We start from the raw sequence: 25,371 nt of genomic DNA, 5'->3' as shown, positions 1-25,371 counted from the left end.
GGAGGAGGGCCAGGAATGTGGGCGTCTCTGTAGCTTTCTTCATTCAGGAGTACTATAACACCATAACACATTGAATCCCTCTCTCCAAAGGCTCCATTCATGTCCCATGGTGTCTCACCAGTGGGGACTCGCCAGCCACTTAAGAGGGAGTGCTGGACACCTCCCCAGCTGCTATTGTGCTGAAAGCCTCGGGCTTTCCGATCTCCCTTCTACCTGCAGAGCTGGGTGAGCTGCCACGTCACAGGGAATGGGGAATGGCATCCTCAGGGCCACTGAAAGGACGGGGTGAGCCACCTTGGAGTGAGGATGAGTTAACTTCCCACAGGGTGAGTACTGACCAGTGGTGAGCAGAAGATAGGAAAGAACTGAGGACCTGAACTCCTTCCTTCTCCCTGACAGATGCTTTCAAGGCACATTCCATCCCACCTCTACATCTGTTTGGGGAATGTTCCATTTGCCAAGTGACCTGCTACACCTCTTTGCGGCTCATCACACTGTGTTTCCAAGGGAACCTGGGAAGAGAATAATGTCCTCTGTTGCTCCCATCACGACGTGCAGTTTCTGTAATGAAGAGACCCTTGGGAGTGTGACTGTCTTTTGAACTCTTCATATAATCTTGTTTCTATAAGACTTCTCCAACTCTCTTCTTCCTTCACCGCCAGGCACCTGAGGTGCACATTCCCCTCCTGCCCACTGTCCTTTCAGAAACAGTGCCTTCCTAAGGCCATTGTCCTAGTGCTCACACTCGGACATCGCCTCAGTCTGTGAGGCCATGGTCCCAAGGACCTTGACGGTCCCCTCTCCGGGGGCAGTCCCCAGACTGCTCTCCTCTGCCAGGGTGCGGGCATGGCTCTGCTGGTTCTGCTGCTGAGTTCTCGACTCACATACAACTGGAGTCTCTCCCTTGCTTATATCATAGTCACGGGCTCTGAGAGGTCTTGTTTCATGAGCTGATTTTAGAAAGATGTGTGGAGAGTGGAATGTAAGTAGTTATCATCCTCTGGCTTATCCTCTTACTGAAATACTTTTGGGGGAAATAAAAAAAAAAAACTGTTTGGCAAAGAAAAATTAGCCAGAAACTATTTTTGTTGAATAAATAAAAAGCATTAATTTTTCAAAACTAGGTTACTCATAGAGATTACCTGACAGAATCAATAAAAACAAAGAAGGAGGCCAAGATGCATGAGAGAGATGCAGCAATTATCTGTAGGCATACAACCCCACAACCTCCGGTGTTCCCAGTGCTGCAAACATGCCTTTGTAGGCTGCTGGGAAGGTAACAGACATTTGGCTAAGTTGCTGAGATCTTAATGACACCTACCGGAAAGGCGAAGAATGACCTCAACTATCCTACTGTGATACAAATTAACACCTGTGGTCTAGGGTAAACTATTCAATGACAACACCCATTGATTCAAAAACAGCCTAGGCAGAAGACAAGTAAAACTACATCAGATGAGCCCAAAAGGGGTCCCTGATAGACACAGGGGTCACACAAGGATCTGAAAAAAGCGGAAAAGAGCACTGTTTTATATTAATATAATATTTTAGGTTCTATCATTTAAACAGCTATGAGCAAGTCAATTACTAAAGTAAATAAGTAGAAGTACAGATGGATAAGGGGCACATGAAAAGATGTTCAATATCACTATGAGAGAAATGAAAATAAAAACTACAGTGAGATATCACTTCATACTCGTCAAAATGGCCATCACCAAAAACCCACAAACAATAAATATTGGAGAGGGTGTGGAGAGAAGGGAGCCCTTCTACACTGTTGGTGGGAATGTAAATTGATATAGCCACTACAGAGAACAGTATGGAGGTTCCTTAAAAAACAAAAAATAGAGCTACCATATGGCCCTGCAATCCCAACTCCTGGGCATATATCCAGAGAAAAACATGATCTGAAAGGATGCATGCATCTCAATATGCAGCACTGTTTACAATAGCCAAGACATGGAAGCAACCTAAGTGTCCACTGACAGAGGACTGGATAAAGATGTGGTACATATATACATTGGAATATTACTCAGCCATGAAAAATAATGAAACAATGCCATTTGGAGCAACATGGATGGGCCTAGACATTGTCATACATACTGAGTGAAGTGAGTCAGACGGAGAAGGACAAAGATCATATGACATCCCTTACATGTGGGTGGAATCCAAAAAGATATGATACAAAACAGAAAGAGACTCACAGACTTAAAGAACAAACTTACGGGTTGCTGAGGGAAAGGATGGGTGGAAGGGATAGCTAGGGAGTTTGGGATGGACAGGTACACACTGCTATATTTAAAACGGCAACCAACAAGGATGTCCTGTATAGCACATGGGACTTTGCTCAGTGTTACGTGGCAGCCTGGATGGGAGGGGAGCTTGGAGGGGAATGGACACACGTGTATGTATGGCTGAGCCCCTTCAGTGTCCACCTGAAACTATCACAACATTGTTAACCGGCTACAGCCCAATACAAAACAAAAAGTTAAAAAAGACTGCATGCAAAAAGACACTAATCTTCATTTATGGTTCTATATGCAACAGAGTATCTTAGGCCATTGAGCAGACTCATCTTTAATGTGCAGTTTCCACTGGATTTTAAGAGATGCTGTGTGAAAAAAGAACTGTGTGTTCCAATAAAGTTGAAAAAATGGATCAAAAGTTTAAAAAAATATGTACACATTTAACTGTTTTATGTATACCCTTAAAAGTTTAAATATTCAGATCTACTTTTAAAGAGTGGAGGTATCTTCTTGGAAAATGGAGGTCACTGTTTATGGAGCTCACCCCCTATGCAAGCACACTGGAAGATTTCTCTGTAACTGTATTCTCATCAAAGAAGTACAACAGCCAGCTCTAGGTCACATGATCTGTGGCCTCTCCTGGCCGGGGGAAGGGTGCTACATCCATTGGGCATAGCAGATGTTTCTTGGTTTCACAAAGAGGTTATTGTCTAGTATCTGACAAAGGGGACCAGCACCAGGGTGCTGGGTCAGGACAGTGATGAGGGGTGGGGCTTATGGGAAGGCTGGTGGACAAAACCCTCAAGTCCCAGAGTGGTCTGCCCTGAACACACAAAAGGTAATCTGGAGACAGGAAAAGTTTCAGGAGAGAGTGCGTGGCACACTCAGGCCCGGCCTCCCTGCGCTGGGCCCCGGCCAGGAGGCAGCTCCCGAAGCCCTACCTGAGCCTGCTGTCTTCTCTGTGCCTGCTCTCCAGCTGCTCAAACTCCTCGGAGGCCAGCACCATCCCACTGTCCGTCTGGCTGTCCTGCGCAGAGAGACCATGCCGAGGTTGCGGGTGGGCTGTAGGCAGCCCCCCTCAGACCTGCCCCACCGCTGCCCGGACACTCATCCTGTGTGTGGGAGACCGGAGGCTGTCGGTCAGGGTCACACGCCCCTGCCGCAGAGGGAGACACCGCGTCTGGCGGGCCCACGCCCTGTGATTCAAGAGGGTGGCAAGACTGAGACACCCCTGTTGGGAGATGCAGAAGGTGGCCACACGCCTGCTCAGGACACAGCAGAGCAGGAGCACCGGGAGAAACAGGGGAAGTCTAGAGAGAGTCCGACAGGTCACAGTGGAGGAAAAGGATCCTCAGATGCGTCCAAGGTTTGGTGGGGCTATGTCACAATCAGCGTGACTTGGAGTGGTCTTGATTTCTGTGGAGGGGGACTGAACCACACTCTCGCCAAGGATGGGGAGCCCTCCCCCTGCATCTTTGTCTGACCCTGGGGATGGGAGTGCGGGTCTGCATGGCGCTGGTTCAGGGCACCCACCGCCACCCGTGTACCCGGCTTCCCCCGGGCCTGTCCTCACTCACCAGCCCCATCTGGATGGATGCTGGAAGGCTGGGCTTTTACAAAACGGTCAGATTGCCTCCAGCCTCACTGAGCTGTAAGAGGTCTACTCTGCTTGACTGCCATGTGAGAACACGAGTGGTCTTCCCATGCCTCTTACCCTAGACTTCTTGCCTGGTGACACCATCTCCTCTCTGGTCACGGGGCCCGGGGGCCACCCAAGGGGGGCCCTGACTCGGGTTGATCCCAGGAGAACCGTCTAGAAGGAGGAGCTGTCTTTCCACTGGGTTTCTACCTTGCAGGGAGAGAGAGGCTGGGGTGCTGGGGAGGGGCGACCCTGGGTGAGTTAAAGAGGCAGAGACATGGGGCACTGGGCTCCTCGTGCTGAGCTGGTTTCTGCCACAAGCCTCAGGGCTTCCTTACATCTAGCTCCCTGTGGGAAGAGTCCAGGGGCCGTGACCTGGGGTGAGGGCACAAGCCCACTCACTCCACTTACCACTATGGCCTTGTAGGTAGTTGGGGTCATGGGAAATTCCTCAAACGTTTTCATCCTGGAGAAACCCTGGGTTTGAGTCCCTCTGGCAAGGCATCCCGGAAAGGACACACAGTTATAATATCTGTGGGGAGGAAACAGCAAGTGCTGAGAAGTGCAGTCCAGCACCCTTCCTGAAAGTTCTCTGCACCTTTCCTTCTGTACCCCTCTCCTCTTGGGAAGGCCTGGGGCTGAGCACAGGGGCTGGTCTAGACGGCTCCCCAGGCACCTGAGTCTTGCCTCTGCTCCCAGGCGAGAGGAGTGAACCTCCCTGAGGCCACTGCTGGGGAGGATGCGGGAAGCGAGCAGCAGAGGGCACATGGCCTGGGTGTGACGTGGAGCTGGAGAGAGACTGGGGAGGACTTCCCTCCAGGACGGGCTGCCCTGTGCAGGGCAGGCAGCAGTGATGTCACGCGCCCCTGTCTGACCTGTGTGTACGGGTGTGTGCACATCCGAGGGCCTGGGGCGGGGCTGGTGGAAGGAGCCCGGCAAAAACCAGCTGGGTGTTCCTGTAGCCCACGCTCGACCTTGTTCTCTGCTGGGGAGGATGGCGTGGAGAGTCCTGAGCTCTTTTCTCAGCAACACCAATGCGAATGTGGATGCATGACCTTCTTGGAAGGTAAATATTCACTGGCCTCTGACCCCAAACTCTGGAGAGTTAGGCTCCATTCTAAATCCTGAACAAGGTTAGTGAGTGGCCAGCCCCACTCTCAGGGTCCCGGGAACTCGCCCCTCTTTCCCTTGCTCCATGTTCTTTCCCGACAGGGTGGAGCTGGCCAGGGCATTGTGCCTGAGAGGGGCGCTCCCTTGAAATTGATGGTGGAGGGCCTCTCAGAGGCTAGGAGTGTGGGCAAGCGGAGGAGGCCAGAGGGGGCATGGAGAAAAGCAAAGTTGAAAGGCCACATGGGCTTGGAAGGACCTCAAGACTGACCACACCCGCCAGGGCATCAGCAATGCTGTCACTTAGCTCTTCGAATTGATATACAATGGCCTCTTAAGTCCTTGTCCTTCACTTTTCCTTGATGACTGATGAGGATAAAACTTATATGTCCAAACTGCTTTCCCCTGCCCGGGGGATGCTTGGATCTGAAGAATGGGGCTGACCTGGCGGCCAGGCTGTGCTGATGCAGGCTCAGCGGGCTGTCCTCTGTGTCAGCATCCGTCTCTGTGATGTGCATGGCCGTGGTGGATGCCTGCGAGAAGCTGCCTTCCTCCGAGCTCTGAGAACCGCGAGGAGCCATGCAGTCCTCATCTTCCTGGCAGGAATGGCACAAAAAGCCAGGGTCAGAGGCTCTTAGGCCCCACTTCGCCCCTACTCCTGCACTCAGGACTTCTAGAGTTCCTGATCCTTCAAGTGCTGTTCTCAAGGGCTCCAAGGACTAAGGGAGCTGGGCAGGTTCTCCCCACAGCCCTTCCAGGTGCCCCTTCTAAGGAGGAGGCAGGCATAACAGCATCCTCGTTCCAGAGCCTGGCTGTCCCACAGCCTCGAACATCAGTACTTCCCACCCTCACCTTGGGGCAGCACTGGCCCCCAAGCGCCCATCTTCAAGTCCCTGAGGCTGGGGCGGCAGGCAGCTCCCTGCTTCCTCCTCCAGGTCTCAGGGCTGCCCTGAGCCAGTCCTGAGCTAGGGGAGGGAGATACAAGTCAGAGGTGGGTGCAGGGGGCAGAGGGGCAAAGCGTGAGGTAGAACATATCACTGTTCTGCCAGGAAGTGGGGCTCCTTGCTGGCTCCCTGAGGACCTGCCTGGGCCTCTTCATGGGAAAGTTGGGCTCTGACCATCCATGTGATGGCCCCTGGCTTGGAGGCCAGAGGTTGCTGCAGCAGGACAGGGAGAGTCAGGACCTCACCTGCTGGGCCCTGCCCTGAAGCAGGTTCCCCAGGATCTCCACCAGATCTGAAAATGCAGGCCTCTCTTTGGGGTCTCCCGCCCAGCAGCTCAGCATGATGCGGCGTCTGTGGGTACACTGGATGTTGGACGGCTGTCTGAGCACACCCCGCACCCGACCCCAGCAGACCCAAGTCTCCTGCCTCCTGCCGATCCCTCACGCCTGCTCTGCCTGCCTCCCTCCCCCGGGCTTAGGCCAGGCCGTCCCCCCTACCTGCAGGAAGGAGAGCTGTCGGCAGCGGCCCCGTGGTGGAGTGAGAGATAGTGTCTGCAGGCCTACAGCCCGGCTCCTGTGCCTGAGGCCCCCCCCCCCTCGCTGCTGGCATGCCCCCTTTCCCAAGCCTGCGCACAACCCCCCTTACCTTTTCCTGGTGCCCACCCACCGCTATGGCCCCTCAGTGCCTCACGGCTTCCCGAGAGACTCACATGGCAGGAGTGGCTAGCTCTGGGGCCCTCATCCGGGTGCCCTCTTTCAGCCGCTGGCAGAACTCCTCATTGATCTGCACCCCAGGGTATGGGGAGGCCCCTGATGGTAGAACAGGATGGGGGTGGGTGCGGAGCAGGCTCCCGCTGTTCCACTCAGGTCTGAACCGCCTCTGCCCCGGCCCCTTAGGGCAGGGAGTTCACCCTGCTGCCCCCTCCCCTCGGATGAGTTCTTCATTAGGTTAAGAGGACGGTGGCACCCGCTTGTGAGAGCTGCCATGAGCATCAGAGCTCTCCCAGGCGCACTGGCGGAAACACTCCCCATCCTGGGACCATCAGGGCCAGTGGTACTTTGCTGAGCCAGTTGAGCTGCCCTGTCACAATGACCCCTCTTCAGAGAAGCCTTCCCCAGGTCTTCCTTACGTCCTGTGGCTCTACCAGCAAAAGGGACCTAGCTCCTGCAAGCCACACCGTAGTGGGAAGGCCCTGTTAAGACAAGAGTCCCTCCCTCAAACCCTGCATGGCTCCCAGTAGACTTAAATTCCAGGCCCTCATCCCAGAGGGCTTTTGCAGCATCTCCCAGTGCTGACTGCTTACACCCTGCTCAGCTCCCCAGCACAAAGATCACAGCCCTGACCAACCCCATGCCCTGGACTGCTGTTCTGCAGGCCCTCTTGCCTGCAGCCCGCCCGCTGTCGTAAGCCTGCCCCTCCTGGCCCGTCCAGCTCACACCCAGCGCTGTCCTCCCTGTGCTCCCCATGCGCTTCTATCTTCACTAACAGTGTTGATCACGGCTGCCATTCAGCGTTTTCACTCTACTTGTTTCCTGCCTCACCCCCACCCTGGTTGGGGCCCCTCATCTTGGATCCAGCAGGGCCCGGTTTACTATGTGAGGCTTGAGCAACTGTGGTCATTTAGGGAGCCGCTGGTCTCCTTCCAGATGTTCCCCGGCCCCGCAAAGGCAGGATCAGTGTCCCCAACAGCTTGTGAGCAAGGGGCTCAGCCAGGGAGGGAGGGGTCTGGGGGACTCCTACAGCCTTCCCCTCTGTGACAGTGATGAGCCCAGGAGCTGCTGGGTGAACACAGGGTTCTGCCCTGGGCACAGGCTGGACGTGAAGGGGGAGCCCAGGGGGCCCCCCAAGCACCTGTCTCAGAATGAGCGGGATTGCTCGGCCCAGGTGTGCACCTCCGCTGAGCCTGCCCTGCCCTGCCCCCTGCCTGTACTCACCCAGGGAGAAAATCTCCCACAGCAGGACCCCAAAGGACCACACGTCACTCTGCGTGGTGTACACCTTGTCGAAGATGCTCTCGGGGGCCATCCACTTCAGGGGCAGCCGGGCCTGCAGGATGGACGTGTGTCCCAGTGGGGAAGGGAAGAACAGAGAGAGGCCAAACCCAGGGGCATCCCTCCCCTGCCCCTCCTCTCCCCAGGACTCTGGAGTCACAACACAAGAAAGGCTCTTTGGTCAGGTCCACCCTGTGTGTATTCAGATGGCTCCTGCAGTTGGCTCTGTCCCTGCTGACTGCCCCCACTCCATTCCACAGGTGCCTGGTGACTTCTCTGAAGGCTTCTTCCCTGCTACTATTCTGGGTAGACATCCGGGTCCCTCTCTTCCCCTGTGCTCTCCCAGAGAAAACCTGTAGCCTGTCTCCAGCTGCAGACCCCCTGGCCCAGTATATTGAGGGATGCTGTGTCCCTGCACACCCTCACCAGCTCCGCCTCTATCCATTCATTTGGTCCCCACACTAGAAGCCTGGCATCACTCCTGACCCCTCCTCTGGCGGCTCCTAATGTGACTTCCCTCCTATGGCTTTGACCTGGGAGCCTTGAGGACCACGGGCCTTCCTGACTTGCCTCTGCCTCCACCCTAGCACCCCCACCCCTCTCTTGTGATAGCTTGTGGAGGGAGTTTCTGGACAGCTGGCTGTTACCTCCACAGTCCCCACATACCTGAGAGTTAGAATAAAGGACAAAGCCCTGCACGGTGGGCCTCTCATTGCTGTCTGTGGTTTAGTTGCTCAGTCGTGTCCGACTCTTGCAACCCCATGGACTGTAGCCCACCAGGCTCCTCCGTCCATGGAATTTCCCAAGCAAGAATATAGGAGTGGGTTGCCATTTCCTTCTCAGAACCTGGACCCAATTTGCCTGTCAACCTCCCTCTAAGCCTCTTCCTTCCTCCCCTGGGGCAAAACCCTAAACAAATTCAGATGCTCAGATGCCTGCCTGGCTACCTCTGGGCACCACCAATGAGACACAAGTTGCACCTAGCACCCACGTATTTTCCTGTAACCATGCTACACTAGGTGTGTCTCCCTCGAGGATGGACGTCATGTAGGATCTAGCTCTGCATGGCCAGCCCCTACTGAGCAGGTGTGTGGAGTCAGCGCCCCCCTAATGGACCAAAAAGGCCAGACACAAGGTCCATTTGGAGCACCAGGGCCCTTGTTTGTCAGCTCCTGTCTCCACACACCTGCTCCAGGTGCCTCAGCAGAGTCTCCAGGATCCCTGTAGGTCCTCAGACCTTCCAGGCGGGTGGCGGTGAGTCCCCCACCCCCCATGGCCTGTACTCACACTGCCCTTGCGCACGTAGTCAGGGTCTTTGTAGATGTCCCGGGCCAGGCCAAAGTCACAGATCTTCACCACGTCACTTTCTGACAGCAAGATGTTTCGAGCAGCCAGGTCTCTGTGGATACACTAGGGGAGCGAAGAGGAGCAGTGAGGCGATCAGGCCCCTGTGGCCACACCCACACCTAGAGCTCCAGGATACCCTGCGTGAGTCCTGCTCTCTCGAGGATAGATTTCTGCGTGCCCCAGAACTTGCTATGGAGAGAGCTGGTAGCACTGTGCGGGCAGCGGAGAAGGCTGTGCAGTAGGACAGACTGGTTTTATAGCCAGCTCTGCCTCTGACTGGCGGAAAATCTTGGGAGTTTGGTTCTACCCTTTGGACTCAATCTACAGCTCTGCAAAGTGGGAGAGATGTGCCTTGACTACAGCTTCACTGTGGGGTAAGTGGGTGAGTTTTGGCCTTTCTCCCCTCTGCAGAGACTGCTGGGGCCGTCACCTTTCGAGAGGCCAGGAACTCCATGCCTCGGGCCACCTGGAAGCTGTAGCAGACAAGGTCTTCCATGGTCAGCGGGCTCAGCCACAGGTCCTTGGCTGCACAAAGAAGTGAAGCTGGCTAGGAAGGGCCTCAGCCGTGGCTCCCACTTCCCACCCAGCCCCAAAGGGAGCACTTCCGTGCTCACTGAACCTGGCTGCATCCCTCCTGGCCAGGCTTAACAAGCCTGCTGGTCCCCTCTCCTGCCGCTCAGCTTCCCTTCTCTCTGTGGTACCCACTAACTACTCCCAGAGCAGTGAGTACTGTTGCCACACTAGACCTCTGCCTCTGCTACTTCTGCCTGGACCGCTCCCCACCATGTTTGCAGGGCAAACTCTTATTCATCTAGAGACGACCAAATCAAACATCAGAAGTCTCACGCCCCCAGGAGTGCAGGTAGTTAAGCGTATGGATTAGGATTTTGAGCTCCTACCATCAGGGCGCAATGGCACCCTCTGGCGGGAACATGGGGGCTTTGCTTCCTGAGGTGGCCTCTCTTTTTAAGGCAGAGTGCATTTCATCCGCTCCCATGTTAAGTCCCTCCAGCAGGGCCCCAGGTTGGCTTATCCCAGGGTCCTGGAGCATGCCAGCCATTTTGGGCAAGGGGATGCCAGACTCTTACCTTCTTGGACTGGAGCGGCCCGCCCCGCCCCGCCCTTGCCCGTTAGGAGCCTTGTGAGGAGGGCCATGTCGCTGTTCCCTGGCCTCCTCTGGTCAGCCTTGGCGCCCTCCACCATGGAGCAGAAGTGCCTTCGCTGCTCAGCAGACTTCTCCTGCGATGCACAAAGCAGGCCGGGGCTGGAGGAGGCTCGCCGTCTACTGCAAAGGCACTTTCCGCCCTCCCCGCCCGGCTCACCAGCAGAGGCCTGGCCCTCGGTGGGGCGCACACCTACCGCGCGGGGATTGAAGGCCTCCCGCTTGGTGCGCAAGAAGTTGGAGAGATTGCCGTACTTGCAAAACTCCACGATCACCATGAGAGGGCCTGGGGCAGGGCAGGAGGGTGCACTGGAGGGCAAGCAGCACAGCCACGCCCGCCCCAAAGCCCTCCCGTGTCCCGCCCACTCCCGGCCCAGCTGGCCCTCCACACCCGCAAAGATAAGGGCACCTTGGGGCTTCACCCTCCCCGAAGGGCGACTGAGTTCTTTACCATTGGGCTTGGTGCAAGCCCCTAGGAGGTTGACCACGTTCAGGTGGTTACCAATGTGGATTAGGATTTTGAGCTCCGACATCAGGGCGCGATGCTCGCTGGCTGTGGCGCCCTCTGAAAGCAACATGGGGGCTTTGCTTGGTAACCGGGCCCACCTGGCCCCTGACCCAGGCCCTGAATATCCCTTTTCCCGGGCCACTAGCTTGGGCTTCTCTGGTGGCTCAGACAGTAAAGAATTCCCCTGCAATGCAGGAGACACATGAATCCCAGGTTTGATCCCCGTGTCTGGAAGATCCCCTGGAGGAGGAAATGGCAACCCACTCCAGTATTCTTGCCTGGAGAATTCCATGGACAGAGGAGCCTGGTGGGCTACAGTCCATGGAGTGGCAAAGAGTCGGACACAACTAAGCGACTAGCACTTTCACTTTCAGCTGAGCTTAGGCCTGACCAGCGCTCTTGCTGGTGGGGGCGCAGCAAATACCACCTCCCTCTCTGAGGCAAAAGGTTTAGGTGGGACTGGTGAGTATTACTCAGAGGTGAGCCCCAGGCCATGGATTCCTTGTATAACCTCTGGTAAGAATCTGTTCTGAACCTGTTTCCCCTCTGGCACCACAGACCCACCAGCCCACCCAGAGCTGCTGGTCTTCATCAGCTCAGCCACCCCTTCTACCCACTGACCCCACACCTTTCAGCATTTTCACGGCCACAGTGTCACAGCTGCTGCCCTTGTTGATGCCAAAGGCTGAGGCTTCCACCACCTTCCCAAAGGCCCCGTGGCCGAGGACTCTCCCTGTGGGGGCAGGGAGCTGGTTCCAGGTGAGCTGTATGGGGGTGTGGGTGGAGAGGACTGGGCAGAAGGGACAACCCCTGTGGAGGGCCAGGAAGGAAGGCCCAGGACGGGGAGGAAAGTCAGGAGCCCCCCTGCCAAACAGGAAGTGCATGGGGAGCAGGGTGGGGAGAGAGGGAGGAGAGAGGCAGACAGGAAGGCCTGCATCCTCTCCCAGCAGGTGTGACAGGCCCACCCTGCTCAGAGCAGCAGGAAGTGACCTTGGGGGGCCTGGGAATTGAGAGCCCCTATAATAGTTCTGGGGATGCGTGCCTAGATGGACAGGTCAGGCCAGGTGGGGGCCAGGTGGGACTTTCTGGCATGAGTTCTGAGAATGGAGGGATTGCAGGGCTCCAGCCTGCCTGACCCCAGAGCAGCTGAAGCAGCGTCTGCCCAGCAGGACTGGGTGGGTGAAGCAGGCTGGGAGCAGGTCTCACCGAGGTGCAGCCGTTCCCGGGGGAACTCCCACTGACTCGTGTCATAGGACAAGTATTCACACTGCTCCTCCAAAGGCACCTCCCCGGGGTCCATGATGATGGACAAGTAGCCAGTCTTGATGTCTGCATGGGTTGGCTGGGGGATGGGTATGGGGACAGCTCACTGACTTGGCCATACCATCCTGGCTTCAGTAAAATTGTGCCCAGGACAGATGGCCTCTCCTTAGGGACTCCCGACATAGGAGGGGACAGATGGACAACCTCTTGTCCTCTAACAGTGCAGCCTGGAGGGGTCTGGGGGGCCTCCCAGGATACAAGGCTTCCAGGTGAGCCAGGGTGAACCATATTCCTTAACTTAAGGGCTGGACAGGGTAGAGAGAGCCCATGAGCAGCTGGGGACAAGGAGTGCTTACCCTCCTCATGTTACAGAAGATGAGGAGAAGGAGGACCCAGAAGAAGACAGCAATGACCCCGGTGCCAACAAGGATCACGATCTCCATGCTGCCTTTATCCTCAGAGCCTGAGTGGGCAGAAAGCAGGGGTGGCAACTGTGCACATATTGTGAGGGGGAGAGGGCACACCCTTCGGGCAGCACCCCTTCTGGTGGGCACAGCTGGCATCGAGTGTGGGCAGAAGGCGGGCTGGGGGGGGGTGCGCGGGGGAGGTGGGACCTTCCACAGCCACGCTGGCAGAGGAGTTGACGCAGCCCTTGGCGTTGCACACACTGCACAGATAGTGGCCCGCGTCCTCCTCGCGCACGCGCTGGATGCTCAGCCTCTGGTTCGAGTCCGCCAGGTCGATTCCTGCAGCGAGGGCGGTGGACGTTTGAGTTCAAGTAGGTCTGGGGCTTTGGCCTAGAGAGCTTCCGGACGCCGCCCTCCACCCATATCCATCCCCCTACCAGACTCTTCTTCCAGCAGCCTCTCATCTTTGTACCACACGATGCTGGGTACGTGCACCCCAGCCACTGGGCACCGCATCTCCAAGGAATCACTCACATTCACCAGGAGGTCGCTTAGGTTCTGTGTGAGCCGTGGGGCTTCTAGGGCTGGAGGCGGGGTCGAGAGAGAGCTGAGTGGAGCTGCAGAAAGCAGGAGGGCGCTCCAGGAAAGGGCCCTCCCATGCTAGGAGCTCTCCAAGCTGAAGGGTCAGGGTTTGAGCTTGGGGTGGGCAGGGCTGTGCAAGCCCCGGAGGGCAAGGAGAGGGGGATGCTCTTGCGGGCTCGGGCTTGTGAATGGACTGCCCTGGCACGTGCCGGGCTGGGGATAAAGGCTCCTTGGAGCGCACTGCCCCGCCTGGCCCTTCCGGCCCGGCTTGCCTCACCCTGCACAGACAGGTACTTCTTATGGCAGTGCTTGTCATGGCTGCGCCGGTCCTGGACCTCACACACGTAGTCGCCTTCATGTTCTGGTGCCACCCTGGGGATGGTGAGGGTGAGCGTGGCGTGGCGCTCGCCGGGCATCACCTCCTCCAGGCTGGCGGCCAGCGGCGTGGCGAACAGGTGCACGTTCTTGCAGTCAAGCAGCAGCGGGTTCCCCTGCGCGTCGTGCAGCGTGGACAGGTTGAGGCGGTACCAGTGCAAATGCTCGTATGTGTAGTTGTCAGCCCGGCAGCTCAGGCGCACGGCCTGGCCCTCCAGGGGCTCTTCTGATGGCTCTGACTCTATGCTGAAGCCGTCGGGGATGGCTGGGGAAGGAGGAGGAACCACTCACTGTGACATCGTGAGGTGCTGGCGCACCTACCCACCTGCTCAGGGACTCCCTCTCTCTTTCTCATTGACCTTCGAACTCACTCAACTCTCAAATAAGGGTGTACATCACCTGTACCTGGGCCAGGGACACACTCTGGAGCCCTCTTGTCCCTCTCCCTGACAAGAGACCAACTCTCTCAAGTCAATTCCACCAGGGGCTCCTCCTGCCGTGCCCCCGTCTAGTTTTTCCTGAACAAGCCCAGCTGGATACTGCCCCCACCTCTCCCAGGAGCCCGTGACACCAATGAGTTTCTTGCTAGCAGCTCAGCAGGGGCCCGAACGCCCATTCTCCCTCACTGCTGAGCACACTCCCAGCCCTGTCCTCTTTCTGAAACAATCTGGCTTCATTAGCATTTGGCAATGGCCCCCGATTTCCTTTTGTCCCTCTGGCTGTTCACTGTCAGCCACTATGGGCTCCGCTCTCCTGCAGACTGTTTTCTTTGGCTCCACCTCTCTTCTAGGTGCCTACATTTAAACCTCTGGGCCCACTGACTGTCCTTCCGTGGTCGTCTTAGCATTCCTGAGGTCATTAACAGGTTTGAAAAATCTGAAGCAACCACAGACCTTCCTCCCAGGGCCAAATGCACATAAGAACCAGCTGCTGTGCAGGATCCATGGTTCAGGAAGGGGGAGGAGGGAAGTGGAGGAAGGTGCAGCTGTGGGGAACAAGAGGGCACCCCAGGGAGGCACCTCCTGGTCTAGGGGCAGATGGTGCTGCCTCATTCCAGTTCATATGCCTATAACCTCCAAGTCTATCCCTCCTGCCAAGACCCAGAGGCCCAGTGGGCCCTGGGTATCTCTCCTGGCACCTCAAGGTCACAAGAAACTCAGTGCGGCCCCAACCCAGGCATATTATCTTCTCCCAGGCCTGGTCTCCTCCTGTGCCCACCTGGTTCCTGACCTCCATCCAGGCCTGCCCAAGTCACTCACTGGTCACGTAGAAGTAGATGAGCCGCTCATCCTGACCCACTTTGTTGAAGACCACACACTTGTACATGGCGGACACATTGGCCTCCTGGATCACCAGCTTGCTCACCGTCTGGACAGGATACATGTCAGGCATAAGGATCCATTTCCTGCCTAAGTTCCCCTACCCTCACCTCCTCTTTCTGCATGGAAGTTGCTGTGCCCACCAGAATAATGGGGGAAACTGAGGCTCTGGGCTGGAGATGACCAAAGCTCAGAGACAGTACCAGGACTGGTGAGGCAAGGAGAAGGTGATGAGGTCCTTGGGCAGCAGCAAGAGGTGGCTCCCCTGAAAACTCAAGGGACAGCATGATGGACAGCTGGCATCAGCTGTGACTGGTGTCAGAAGGCACTGTTAGGCCGGACCAGGGAGCCCTCTGGCTACAGATGGGCTCAGGCTGCTGCCATGCTGAGGAGGTGACAGGGGCTGGGTTGGTCCAAGCCAGAGTTAGGATGCATGCTCTGGTCATATCAAGTGTCAGCCTGTGGTCCAAGGAGTCACTGTGTGAGGCCCTGTGATGCGCCGACAAACCCTTCAGGGCTGCCTATAGCACCTCTCAGCGCTCTGGGTCGTGGCAAGGGAAGAAAATGGGCTCCAGGGCTCCAGAAGGACTCTGGGCTGGGGGAGTGGGAAGCTTGGAAGCAGAGGAAGAGAGAGGGCCATAGGCTCTGCCTACCAGCCCGAGAGCCCACCCCCAGCCTCAAGCCGGGCACTTCCTGGCCAGCCTGGAACAGGAAGAGGCTCTGGAGGTGTGTAGGAAAACAGGAAGTGACTGTAGGAAGTGGGTGCCTTTGTTCAGTCCTTCCCCTGCTAGGCCTCTTCGAGGGATTGCCCCCAGCCTGGGCCAGCCGTCTTTGGGGAGGATGGAGCATCCCCAGCCCCAACTCTCCCAGCCCTTCATATGGGCCCATAGCCATGAAATCTCAGCTTCCCTCTCTGGGAAGCAGCGGCAGGTCTGGCCTCTGCAGTCTATTGCAGGCAGGGAAGCTGATGTCCAGAGACATTGTAGAAAGGTCACTGACTCTCAGCTGCTATTGCAAGAGCTCTGCAAGTCCAGTGGAGACCTAGAAGGCTAGGAGAGGACCCCATCTCTCTCCTTCTGAAGAAAGGACCTCACCTCTCTTCTTCTCGCCCAGCCACTCAGTGGCCTGGCTGGTCCATACCTTATTTTTGCCCTCTACAAACTCTGTCCAGGTGTCCAGGCTCTCAATGGGGTTCACAGCATCCTGTGTGGTCACCTCCCTCCAGTCCTGGCACTGCGGCATTCGGTCTCGCTGCTGCCGCCGCCGGCTGTTAAAGACAAGGAGGGACAAGGGCAGCTAGGGATTCAGGCAGAGAGGGACTACACTAAGGGTAGGGTCGAGCTTTTCTCATGCACAGGGTCATCTCATCTCATGGTGGGGCAGGTTGGCCCCCCAAAGCAAGGAGGACGGCAGGGGCTTTGTTTCTGGCACACTGTTCAGGGCTCAGTAACCCATCCTGCATGGGCTGCCAGACACAGCCTTACCCAGTAGACCAGGATCTGTGCCCGCAGAGCACCACACGCCTGTGACTCTGTGCCAATCCTCTGGTCTGCTGTGCCCCCTGCTGCTACCCACATGTGTCCCTTCCTGCAAAATCCACCTAGATCTCCTGGGGCAGAAGAGTCACTCCTGTTAACTCCTGCCACAGGAAACCCTCTCCTTCCGTCCCTCTTCTACAGCTGCAGCCCCTCCCTGGGACGGCTGTGCATCCCAGCACCTTTGGTCTCGGCTGGGATGGGGGTCTAAGGGGGCTCAAGGGAGGCTCTTGTCTGCCTTCAGGGAGGCAGAACTGGCTCTAGGGCTCTGTAATCATGCAGAGCATAACAGTAGAGCATCAGCTGGAAGCATATTTGGAGGTGCCAGTGATCTGCAGCCTCACAGTTATTCGGAAGAATCTCTTATGAACCTCGAATGTTGTGGGCTGGCCACCCCTAGTGAACCTCCCTAACTGACCATGCCAAGGGCCACAGTCTCTCTGCCTTGTATGGCTGCCTCGTCTCCCTTGGTTCCCCAGCCCGTGATCCTGTCCCCTGTCTCAGGATCTCTTGCTAAATGGCACATGTGACTAGCCCCTCCCCTGCTCAGCACCATTCACTGTCTCTCTAGTGCCTTCTAGACCACTGACCAGCTTGGCGCCCTCCATTCCTGGCCCTTGCTGGCTCAAGTTTTCTGTTCTCCTGGACTGTCTGTCCTACTGGCCCCCAGGTAGGGCAGTGTGGCCCAGCAGTTGGGCAAGCTCTGCTGCTTACTGCCATGACATTAGGAAAGTCATGTGCCTTCTCCAGCCCTCTAAGGGGTCATGGTGAGCACTGCACAGATGAGCTGGTGAGCCTGGACATGCTTAGTGTGCCTTGGAGTTCACTCAGTACATGTCTCGCAAAACCAGCGCAGGCCTGCCTGCTTGCTGAGGGGTGCCCTCCCTAGTGCCCAGAGGCGTGTCCTTTGGTTCCTCCAGATATGCAGTTGTGTGACTGGGGAGCATCGCTTTCAAGGGAGAGGATGGTGGGAACTGCACCATCCCTGTGTCCAGCCGGACCTGACAGTACAAGGGAGGGTCTGAGCCTTGCTCAGGCAAGGTGAGCTCAGGGATTGGCTATAATCCATGAATCATGATAGGGTTTGGGTTTAAAGCGGAGCTATGGGGAGGGTGCTGGTAGTGAGAGAGGGTTATGGTTGAAGCTGGGGATGGGGCTGGGAAGTGGGGGAGGCAGGGGGGAGCCACACTCACAGGCTGCGCTGGCTGAAGGTCCTGCAGGGCGTCCACGGCCTCCAGTGCCACTGGATGCCGAGAGGGTGGGGCACCCCGTAGGCCGTGCAGGTGAGGGCCTGGCGACTATGGCGGGAGTAGATGCTGGGGGAGGAGGCCTCCTTTTCGTGGATGTGGGGGGGTACTGGAGACAGGCAGACCGCCAGTCAGTGTACCCCCAAATACCCCCCGTCCCTCTCCCCATCTCCTGCCCCACCCACACCTACCATTAACCACCAGCTCCAGGCTGATGTTACGCCTCAGGCCAGCCGCGGTGTTCCACAGGGCCAGGGTGTAGATGCCTGCGCTGGCCTCCGTCACCTCCTTGAGCACCAGAACATGGGGACTATGGCGCCCGGACACGGCCTTTCTGTCCTTGTACCTGGCCCAGGAAAGGAGCTCAGGGGGCTGTGACCTCCACCCCAGCCCTGTCCTGTCCCTCCTTCCCTGAAGCGCCCCAGCCCTGACCACTAGGACACAGTCAGGAGGCGGGAGAGGCCTACCAGCCCCAGACCTGCTTCTGGGATGAGCAGCAGGGGTGAGGGCTGTGGCAGCCGACTCTGGACTGGGGAACAGACGGCTGTGCGGATGGTCCCTGGGCTTGAGCCGTGAGGGCTCATGACACCCCCCAGGCTCAGGACCAACCAGAGTCCGCAGGGGCCCCTGTTTCTGCCATAGGCTTCACGGGGGTGTGCTGTGGAGGAGTGGAGGAGCCGTCTCTGAGGGCGCAGCCCAGACCCTGATCACGCAGGGGTCTGGGAGTCCTGACGCTGACTCTGCCCTTCCTGGAGCTCTCCAGATGCATGGGCTTCTTGTTGCCCTGCCCCCTTCCCCAGGGCCTTTGTACTCACTTTCCTGCTTTGCTTGCATGCTAGACATCTGCAGGGCTCCCTCTCTCCTATATCCACCATCACCCAGCTGTCAGAGCAGCTGTGTGGACCAGGAGCTGACCCTGGGCCCTGCATCTGCTTGTCTGCATGCTAGTGCTCACACACGTGTCTGCTGATTGTTGGTTCCCACACTGAGCTGTACGTATGGCCGCTGCCATATACCCTATGTGAAGAGCAGCATCCAGCACACATAGGCGCTCAGTGTACATGTGTATAAATGGATGACTCATACCCCAGAGGAGACTCCTCTCCAGTCCTGAGTTGGGAATGCTACAGGCAGCATCTCTGGAACCCAAGCTCTGGCCTCTGCCTGGAAGTGGCCCTCAGGCAGGAATCGTCTTCTGGTTTACTAAGCCAGAGAGACAGGAGGAAAGCACAGCCCTCGGGGTGGAAATTAACAGCGAGGGGGACGCAGGGGCCTGGCTCTCAACTGCTGCTCCACAGCCCATTCAGAAGAGGTGTGACTTGCCAGAAGTCACACAGCAGGGCAGGGCAGAGTAGGGCCAGGCTGGGAGGCCTGCTGGGCTCTGGTGCAGAATCCTGGTTGCTACCTGCTGCGTTTGTGATCCTTCACTGCCTCAAACTCCAGAGTCTTCATCTGAAAACCAGGGAAACCAAATGCACCTTCTTGCAGGTGTGGTCAGGTCTCCCAAGATACAGCCTTGGTGTCAGCATGGTGCTGGACACACAAAGGCTGCTTTGGGGGCTAGGACCGGCCTGTCCACTAGATCTCTGTCTGTTCACTTGCTAGTAGTTATCACATGATTTCCCGGAAGAGCTGACCCTGGTGGGGTTATGCTCACAACAAATATCCTGGGGCAGTTGTCTCAGTGGACAGTGGGCCCAGCTGAGCACTTCTTGGAGGCAGCTATTGACCAAGTGAGAAAAAAAAAAAAAAAAAAGGGCCAGATGTGGTGGGAACGGTGAGAGGAAGTCAGCTGCCTGAGGATCAGGCCTGGACCAGATCTTTGATGCAACAGAGCTGGCCACCCTCCCAGACAGGGCCAGTGCCACTGGCCTTGGAGAGCAGGGGGCAGGGTCTTAGCCCAGCCTCCACCAGGACCCTTCGGGATGCTGTCTCAAGTGTCCCGGGCCTGCACCAGGTGGCCCTGATGGACCCCAGAGCCTGAGCCTCACAGGGAGAGTCACGGAAGTCCCAGGCCCAGGGCTGCCAGGCCCCTCCCAGGAGAAGCCTGCTTCCGGACTCTGGCCAGAGATGTGGGATGCTGGCTGAAGAGGTCTGGGCTTCTTCTTGCCAAGCTCTAGGCTTTCAGAAAAGGTCATCCTGCCTGGTAGGAGGTGCTCCAGGCTGGAAAGGCGAGGCTCCCCTGGCCAGTTGTGAAAGGACAGAGCAGATGAGTCCCAGGAGGCTCAGGGCTTGGGCAGGAATGCCCTTCCCCTTTCCTGGCCTGTTTCCCTCCTGTGTATCATGAGAGACAAGCAAGAGTGTGATCTCCCAGGATCAGGCTGTATGGACTGCTCAGTTGGCTGAAGGGTGCATGGTGGGGTGCTGTGCCTTCCCGAGCTCTCGGGGAGCATCCAGTGAAGGTAAAGCCACCACTGAGGGACCTCTCTCTGACTCTTAGCATACCGTGCAAGGGGTACCTTACTCTCAGGTCACACACCAGGAGCGGGGATCCCCAACTTGTAGGCCTCCCAGAAGCTCCAGCTCACTGCCACACAGCTCTCAGGCCCAGCCCAGAAATCCTTGTGAAACCCTTATCATATCTCCAAAATTCTGGTTAGAAGTTTCCTGGGGGTGGCAACCTGTTTGGAGAGGAGCCTAGGAAACCTGAAGCCATTCCTCTATGATCCCCTCCAGTGGGGGCCCTCAGAGAGGCTGAGTGGGTGCAGGAAAGAGATAAAGCCCTATGCTACGCCCACCGCACCCACACATAGCAGGAGGCCAGTATTCACACTCTTTCACAGTTTAGCAGCAATTCAGGCCAACCTTCCCTCTAGCCAAAATATCACATGATGTGTATATTCCTTGGACTCTTCATGGGGGTCCCCCACTGAGGGCATAGGTCCCCATCTAGGTCTCAGGAAGTAGGCCCTGATGGGGGGAATTTTGCCCTTCCCTCTCTGTGGTTCTTTCTTGCACTGGGCTTGGTAGGGAGGGAGGGGCAGGAACCAGGGAGGTACCATTGGAACTCCGGTGGGGGATATGCTGCCAGCTTCACGGGCAGCTTCACCAGCTCGTCTCCTGCTGTAGCCTCTAGAACCGGACCCTTGAGCCATTCGACGCTGATGAAGGGCTTCTCTGTCAGACGGGAGACATCAGGGTAAAGTCAGGGCTGGTGTGGCTGACCCAGCACCACCCAGGGATTTGCAGCCACCCCCAGTGGCCAGATGCCCTGCTCTCTGAGGCGTGGGAACTGGGCAGTCCATCCACTCATGACCCTCCCTTCCCTCTGGCTGGACTCCACATTCCTCGGGTGCACCATGACCTATGACCCTGGGCCCACACTGCACAAGAACCCTTGTGCTCCAGGCTTGACAGCTGACACCCAGCCTAGCCCGAGCCACGCTGGCCGCAACGAGCTGACAGGCCGTACCGTGCACAATGACCTCAGTGCTCTCCTGGAACTGCTGGATACCATTGTTGGCCTGGCACACGTAGGGACCCAAGTCACGCTGGCTGACGTTGTGGATGGTGAGGATGCTGGAGAGCTCTGTGTGAGTCTGCTGGGAGCGCCGCTCTGGTACCCACTTACCCCGCTCTGCCTGCCCAGGACCAGGGGAAGCACAGGCTCAGAGCAGGTGGGCTCCGGCAGAACTCACCCCCAAAGGCACACCCCCCCAGCCCAAACAGCAGCAGCTCCAGAAGCCTTGGACTCAGACTCTGACTTTTCCTTGGGATAGGAAAACTTCCCTATCAGACAGGGGCTCCTGGGACAGAGGGAAGTGCGTGTGGGCCAGACCAGGGTGAGTGTGGGCTGCGACAGGGATTCCTGGGAAGGATTCAGGTACAGCCCCTGCCAGGGGTGCCAAGCTCACCTGCTTCCCTGGATAGTTCCAGTCAAAGGTGACACCTGAGTTGAACTCAGCAAACACGGTACAGTTCAGGACCAGTTTTTCCCCAACCAGCAGCTCCAGAGATCTCTTGGGGAACAGCTGGATGTCATAGAGCTCGTTGCCTGGTGACACATGCACAGGGACCCCATGCCCTTTGTAGGACAGTGCCAGGGTAGGACAGGGGCTGTAGGACAGCCCCTGAGACCAGACAGACCGTGGTGCCTACAGCCCCACTGCTGGGAATTAGAGGGCTCCTGTCCTCTTCCTGCAGCTCTCCTCCCAGGACGTGGGCAGCAGTTGCTGGGGGAGGGTCCTGCAGCCCCGGGCAGCCCCCTACCTGTGATGTGCACAACGAAGGGGTTGGACAGGAAGGCCTGGCCGCCCCAGGTGGTCTCACACTGCAGGTACAGAGCGTCGCGCAGCAGAGGGGTGGGCACCCGCATGCCCTGGCGGTCGTCCCACACCACCTCCTGTCCATCAGGTTGCAGGGCCGCGCTTTGCTGTAGGGACGCAGGGGCTGTCAGGGCCCAGCCACCCCTGCCCCTTGGCCAGACGAGTGGCCATTTTCCCAGGGACAGGGCCGGAGGGCCGGATCGAGGGTGGAGACGGGCGGGGCTGTACCGAGCGCAGTGTGACGTTCAGGCCGGGGACGGACACGCGGCAGGGCACCCACATGGAGTCCTTCCTGTTGACCAGGAGCGTGTCTGGCTTGTTGATGAATGGCTGCTGCCAGTCTGAAGAGAGGAGACGGGGCCAGGGAGGGGCGGGCAGGGCTCAGGGAGGCTGCCCAGGTGTGGGGCCGCAGGGCAGCCCCTGCTCCCCCAGGGTCCCAAGGCTGGGGTTGCAGCCACAGATGCCAGCCACCTCTTGAGGACCCAGGACCCTGCCCATGGCTCCTGAGTACCCTTGGGGGTGGGCTCCCTCACCTCTCACAAATACGTAGGTGCTAGCCGCAGTGGTGCCCTCAATGCGAGCCTTGATGTACTTATAATAGCAGCAGTAGCTGCCTGTGTCGTTGGCGTGGGCCTCCTGCAGCCGCAGAACCTTGCAGTAGGGCCGGGCGTCTGTGCCTTCACAGTCTTGCACGGTCCCCGTGTCCTCACCATCCTTCTCCTCTGGGACTGGCACATCCTGAGCCCCGGGCCAGGCCCACTCCAGGGGGTGCTGCCCCCTGGTGAAGGAGGCAGGACATCAAGAGAGGCCCGGGCCGCAGCCCTGGGGGACAGTCCCTGTGGAGCCTCTCAGAGGCCCAGCCTTGCTCATAGCCCATCTCACTCAGAGGTCAGGGCAGACCAGCACTTGGGCACATACCATGAACACAGGGCAGGGTACCCCTGAGTCCCCTGGGGCCTCTGCATGGCGCCTGGGCCTGCATTTGGCAGGCTGTCCTTCAGAAAAGCCTGAGCCTCAGATTATAGCTGGGGCTGAAGGGAAGATCACAGCTTGGCAGTCTGTGCAGGTGGGTCTGGGGCCAGTGAAGGGTGGCTGACTGTGGGCGCAGGCAGCTGAGCATTCGTGTAGGATAACCTGGGGGTGGGCATGGGGTGGCCCAGGTCAGTATGGGTTGACTCAAGGATGGATGCAGGGTGAGAGACTTGTGGTCTGTAGGAGATTGTGAGGGGTGGGTATGGGTGAAATGGGGTAGGGTGCAGGGTGCCTGCGTCTACAGGGCTGGGGATGGTCTGTGCCTCCAGGAACCTACACTGAAGCCACTTGGGAGCACCCTAAGCCTTGAGGCCTCTCTGCCTTGGGGTTGGGGTGCTGCCTTCTGAGCCCTCTGCCACCAGTGGCTCCGCCTTCTGTAGTCTCCTTGGCCTGCTAGGTAGGAGGGACCCAGGCCCAAGCCCCCCTGGGTGAGGGCTGAATACCTGCAGGAGATGGACAGGCTGTCACTGGAATCGATGACATATGTCTCTTCTGTGATGTTCAGGGTTGGCGGGGTCATGGAGTAGCCACTGGCCAGGCCTGGGTTGGGAGATAGGGTTAGCGTGGGACTGGGTCATAAGTTCAAGTGATGATATGGATCTGGTGCTGGCAGGCCCCTCCGCAGGGCAGGTGCTGCCTAGCCCTTCAGCCGGGAGCAGGACCGATACAGCCCAAGACATCTGGGACCCTCTGCCTCAGGCTCCGCCTGCCTGCTGGCTGCAGCCCCAAGCGAGCCCTGACTGAGGCCTGGGCTGAACTCAGGCCTCTGGTCCCCCAGGAGCGGAGCTGCCGACATGCAGCCAACAGGTGAGACCACAGGCTTCCTCCTACCTTAGGTGAACCCTGCAGCACATTTCCTCAGCATTAAGACCCCCCAGCCACTGCACAGCGCAGATCCCCAGACATGCCCTGGACTGAGGCCTTGTCTCTCCCTGGGACTCTTCCTGTGATCCTGCCCTCTTCTGCACCCCGCGAGTCCGTCTCACACGGGCTTGGTTCCTTCGATCTCTCTTTGCCCCCTTCTGGCTGCCCGTGCTCCCCTCTTCCTGCCTCCCCTGCCTCCATCCCTCCATTATTCCAACAGGTCTAACCCCAAACAAAGAATTGCCTTGCCTGTTTAAACACTGACCTGTGACCCTCCAGGACCTTGGCCCTGCTGCCCACGCAGCTTCTCAGTCTCCCTCCTCCTCCCCAGGAGAGTGTTGCATGCATGTGTACACATGTGTGTGCATGTGTGCTGTCTCTGTGTGCCTAGGTGTCTGTGGGCATAGATCTGTGTTTATAGGACTGAGGATGAGTGCTGTGTGTGATTTTGTGCATGTGTGTTATTGACAGGTCTGTGCGTGTGTGCATGTGAACTTGTGTGTGTATTTGTGTGTATGATCCTGGAGGAGGGTGGGAGCAGGCCCCAGGGGAGGTCTGGGCCTAGAACTCTGGCAGATGCATCCTGCCAGGACCATCCTGAGACAACAGGAAGTGAGGACTGTGTGGCTGGAGGCCCAGGGCTGTGTTCTGTCCCTCCCCCGAGTCCCTGTCCTCCTGGGGGGCACAGCCCGCTGCCCTGCCCTAGGCCCCAGTCCCACAGGTCCAGTTCCTCTGCCCTGCCCAGTTCAGCTTCCTGAGGCCTAGAGTCTTGCCCTGGCAGCTAACTGTGGGAGGCAGACCTTGGAGGAATCCCCACTCTAGTTGGTTCTACATCACCCTGACCCCAAGCTGCCCTGGAAAGCAGCACAGGATGGTCCACTCTGCATACCAAGATCTCATTTCAGCATCACATGGACCTGATAGCTGCCAGGGCCTGGCCTCCCACTGGCCAGACTTCTCTACGTACCACACCACCACTGGTTAGCGGCAGACGGCCTCACTGAGCATCTAATCCAAATAGTGTCTAGTCCAGCCAGGGAACCTGAGGCCCTCCAGCTGGACTGCATGGCCAGCTGCTGGGACCACCATGCAGTCTCTTCTTAGCTTGAAGCCAGTGCACCCACTCCTGGCACTCAGCCCTGGGGTCCCCAGGTGGGAAAGTAGCAGGTCCATTCCTTCCCAGGGTGGGTTCCGGCTCCCCATCACAGCTCCTCACCTAGTCCTGGGGCTGCTCCGGTGGAGAGGCCCCACAGTGGGGAGGATTCCTTCTGGTGGTGAGGGGCCGGGAGTGAATGCCAGGAGAACACCTCTAAGGTGGATTTTCAAAGAGAAGTAGGATTTTTCAGGCAGTGGAATGTGAATAAAGCCCCTCTACAAACTGGCTTCTGAGCTACAGAAGTGGAGGAGGGGCAGGGATGATGGACTTGGGTTTGGACGTGTGAAGGGATGATAGAACCAGCTCCCTAGTGGACCACTTGGGGGTCAGGCCTGAGGCTGGTGTTTGGGCACCAGAGGAGACGGGCACTGGCCAGGACCTG

General features: G+C 57.7%; 1 protein-coding gene across 6 annotated transcripts in view; it reads right to left on the bottom strand.

The window, feature by feature from the left end:
• The window catches only part of FLT4 (fms related receptor tyrosine kinase 4), a 40,901-nt gene that overhangs the window by 3,725 nt on the left and 11,805 nt on the right, over positions 1–25,371 (bottom strand). For 2 of the 6 annotated variants that reach the window (XM_043910658.1, XM_043910661.1), the window contains exons 2-29: positions 23,413–23,509; positions 22,471–22,715; positions 22,166–22,278; positions 21,882–22,044; positions 21,527–21,666; positions 21,085–21,253; positions 20,672–20,789; positions 17,864–18,018; positions 17,619–17,781; positions 16,031–16,160; positions 14,831–14,939; positions 13,474–13,836; positions 13,052–13,198; positions 12,822–12,953; positions 12,564–12,670; positions 12,151–12,286; positions 11,573–11,677; positions 10,888–11,001; positions 10,634–10,722; positions 10,363–10,513; positions 9,705–9,799; positions 9,215–9,337; positions 7,871–7,982; positions 6,646–6,745; positions 6,182–6,287; positions 5,437–5,588; positions 4,297–4,417; positions 3,188–3,273 (exon numbers count right to left, since the gene is read on the bottom strand). In XM_043910658.1, the coding sequence (XP_043766593.1) occupies positions 3,188–3,273; positions 4,297–4,417; positions 5,437–5,588; positions 6,182–6,287; positions 6,646–6,745; positions 7,871–7,982; positions 9,215–9,337; positions 9,705–9,799; positions 10,363–10,513; positions 10,634–10,722; positions 10,888–11,001; positions 11,573–11,677; positions 12,151–12,286; positions 12,564–12,670; positions 12,822–12,953; positions 13,052–13,198; positions 13,474–13,836; positions 14,831–14,939; positions 16,031–16,160; positions 17,619–17,781; positions 17,864–18,018; positions 20,672–20,789; positions 21,085–21,253; positions 21,527–21,666; positions 21,882–22,044; positions 22,166–22,278; positions 22,471–22,715; positions 23,413–23,509 (3,841 nt within the window). The remainder of the gene's footprint in view (positions 1–3,187; positions 3,274–4,296; positions 4,418–5,436; positions 5,589–6,181; positions 6,288–6,645; positions 6,746–7,870; positions 7,983–9,214; positions 9,338–9,704; positions 9,800–10,362; positions 10,514–10,633; positions 10,723–10,887; positions 11,002–11,572; positions 11,678–12,150; positions 12,287–12,563; positions 12,671–12,821; positions 12,954–13,051; positions 13,199–13,473; positions 13,837–14,830; positions 14,940–16,030; positions 16,161–17,618; positions 17,782–17,863; positions 18,019–20,671; positions 20,790–21,084; positions 21,254–21,526; positions 21,667–21,881; positions 22,045–22,165; positions 22,279–22,470; positions 22,716–23,412; positions 23,510–25,371) is intronic. The other 4 variants (XM_043910660.1, XM_043910662.1, XM_043910664.1 and 1 more) reach the window with 2 other exon arrangements.

This window comes from Cervus elaphus, chromosome 9, assembly GCF_910594005.1.
Source record: "Cervus elaphus chromosome 9, mCerEla1.1, whole genome shotgun sequence".
Taxonomy (NCBI): Eukaryota; Metazoa; Chordata; class Mammalia; order Artiodactyla; family Cervidae; genus Cervus; species Cervus elaphus.
This window is presented reverse-complemented; position numbering and strand designations above follow the sequence as displayed.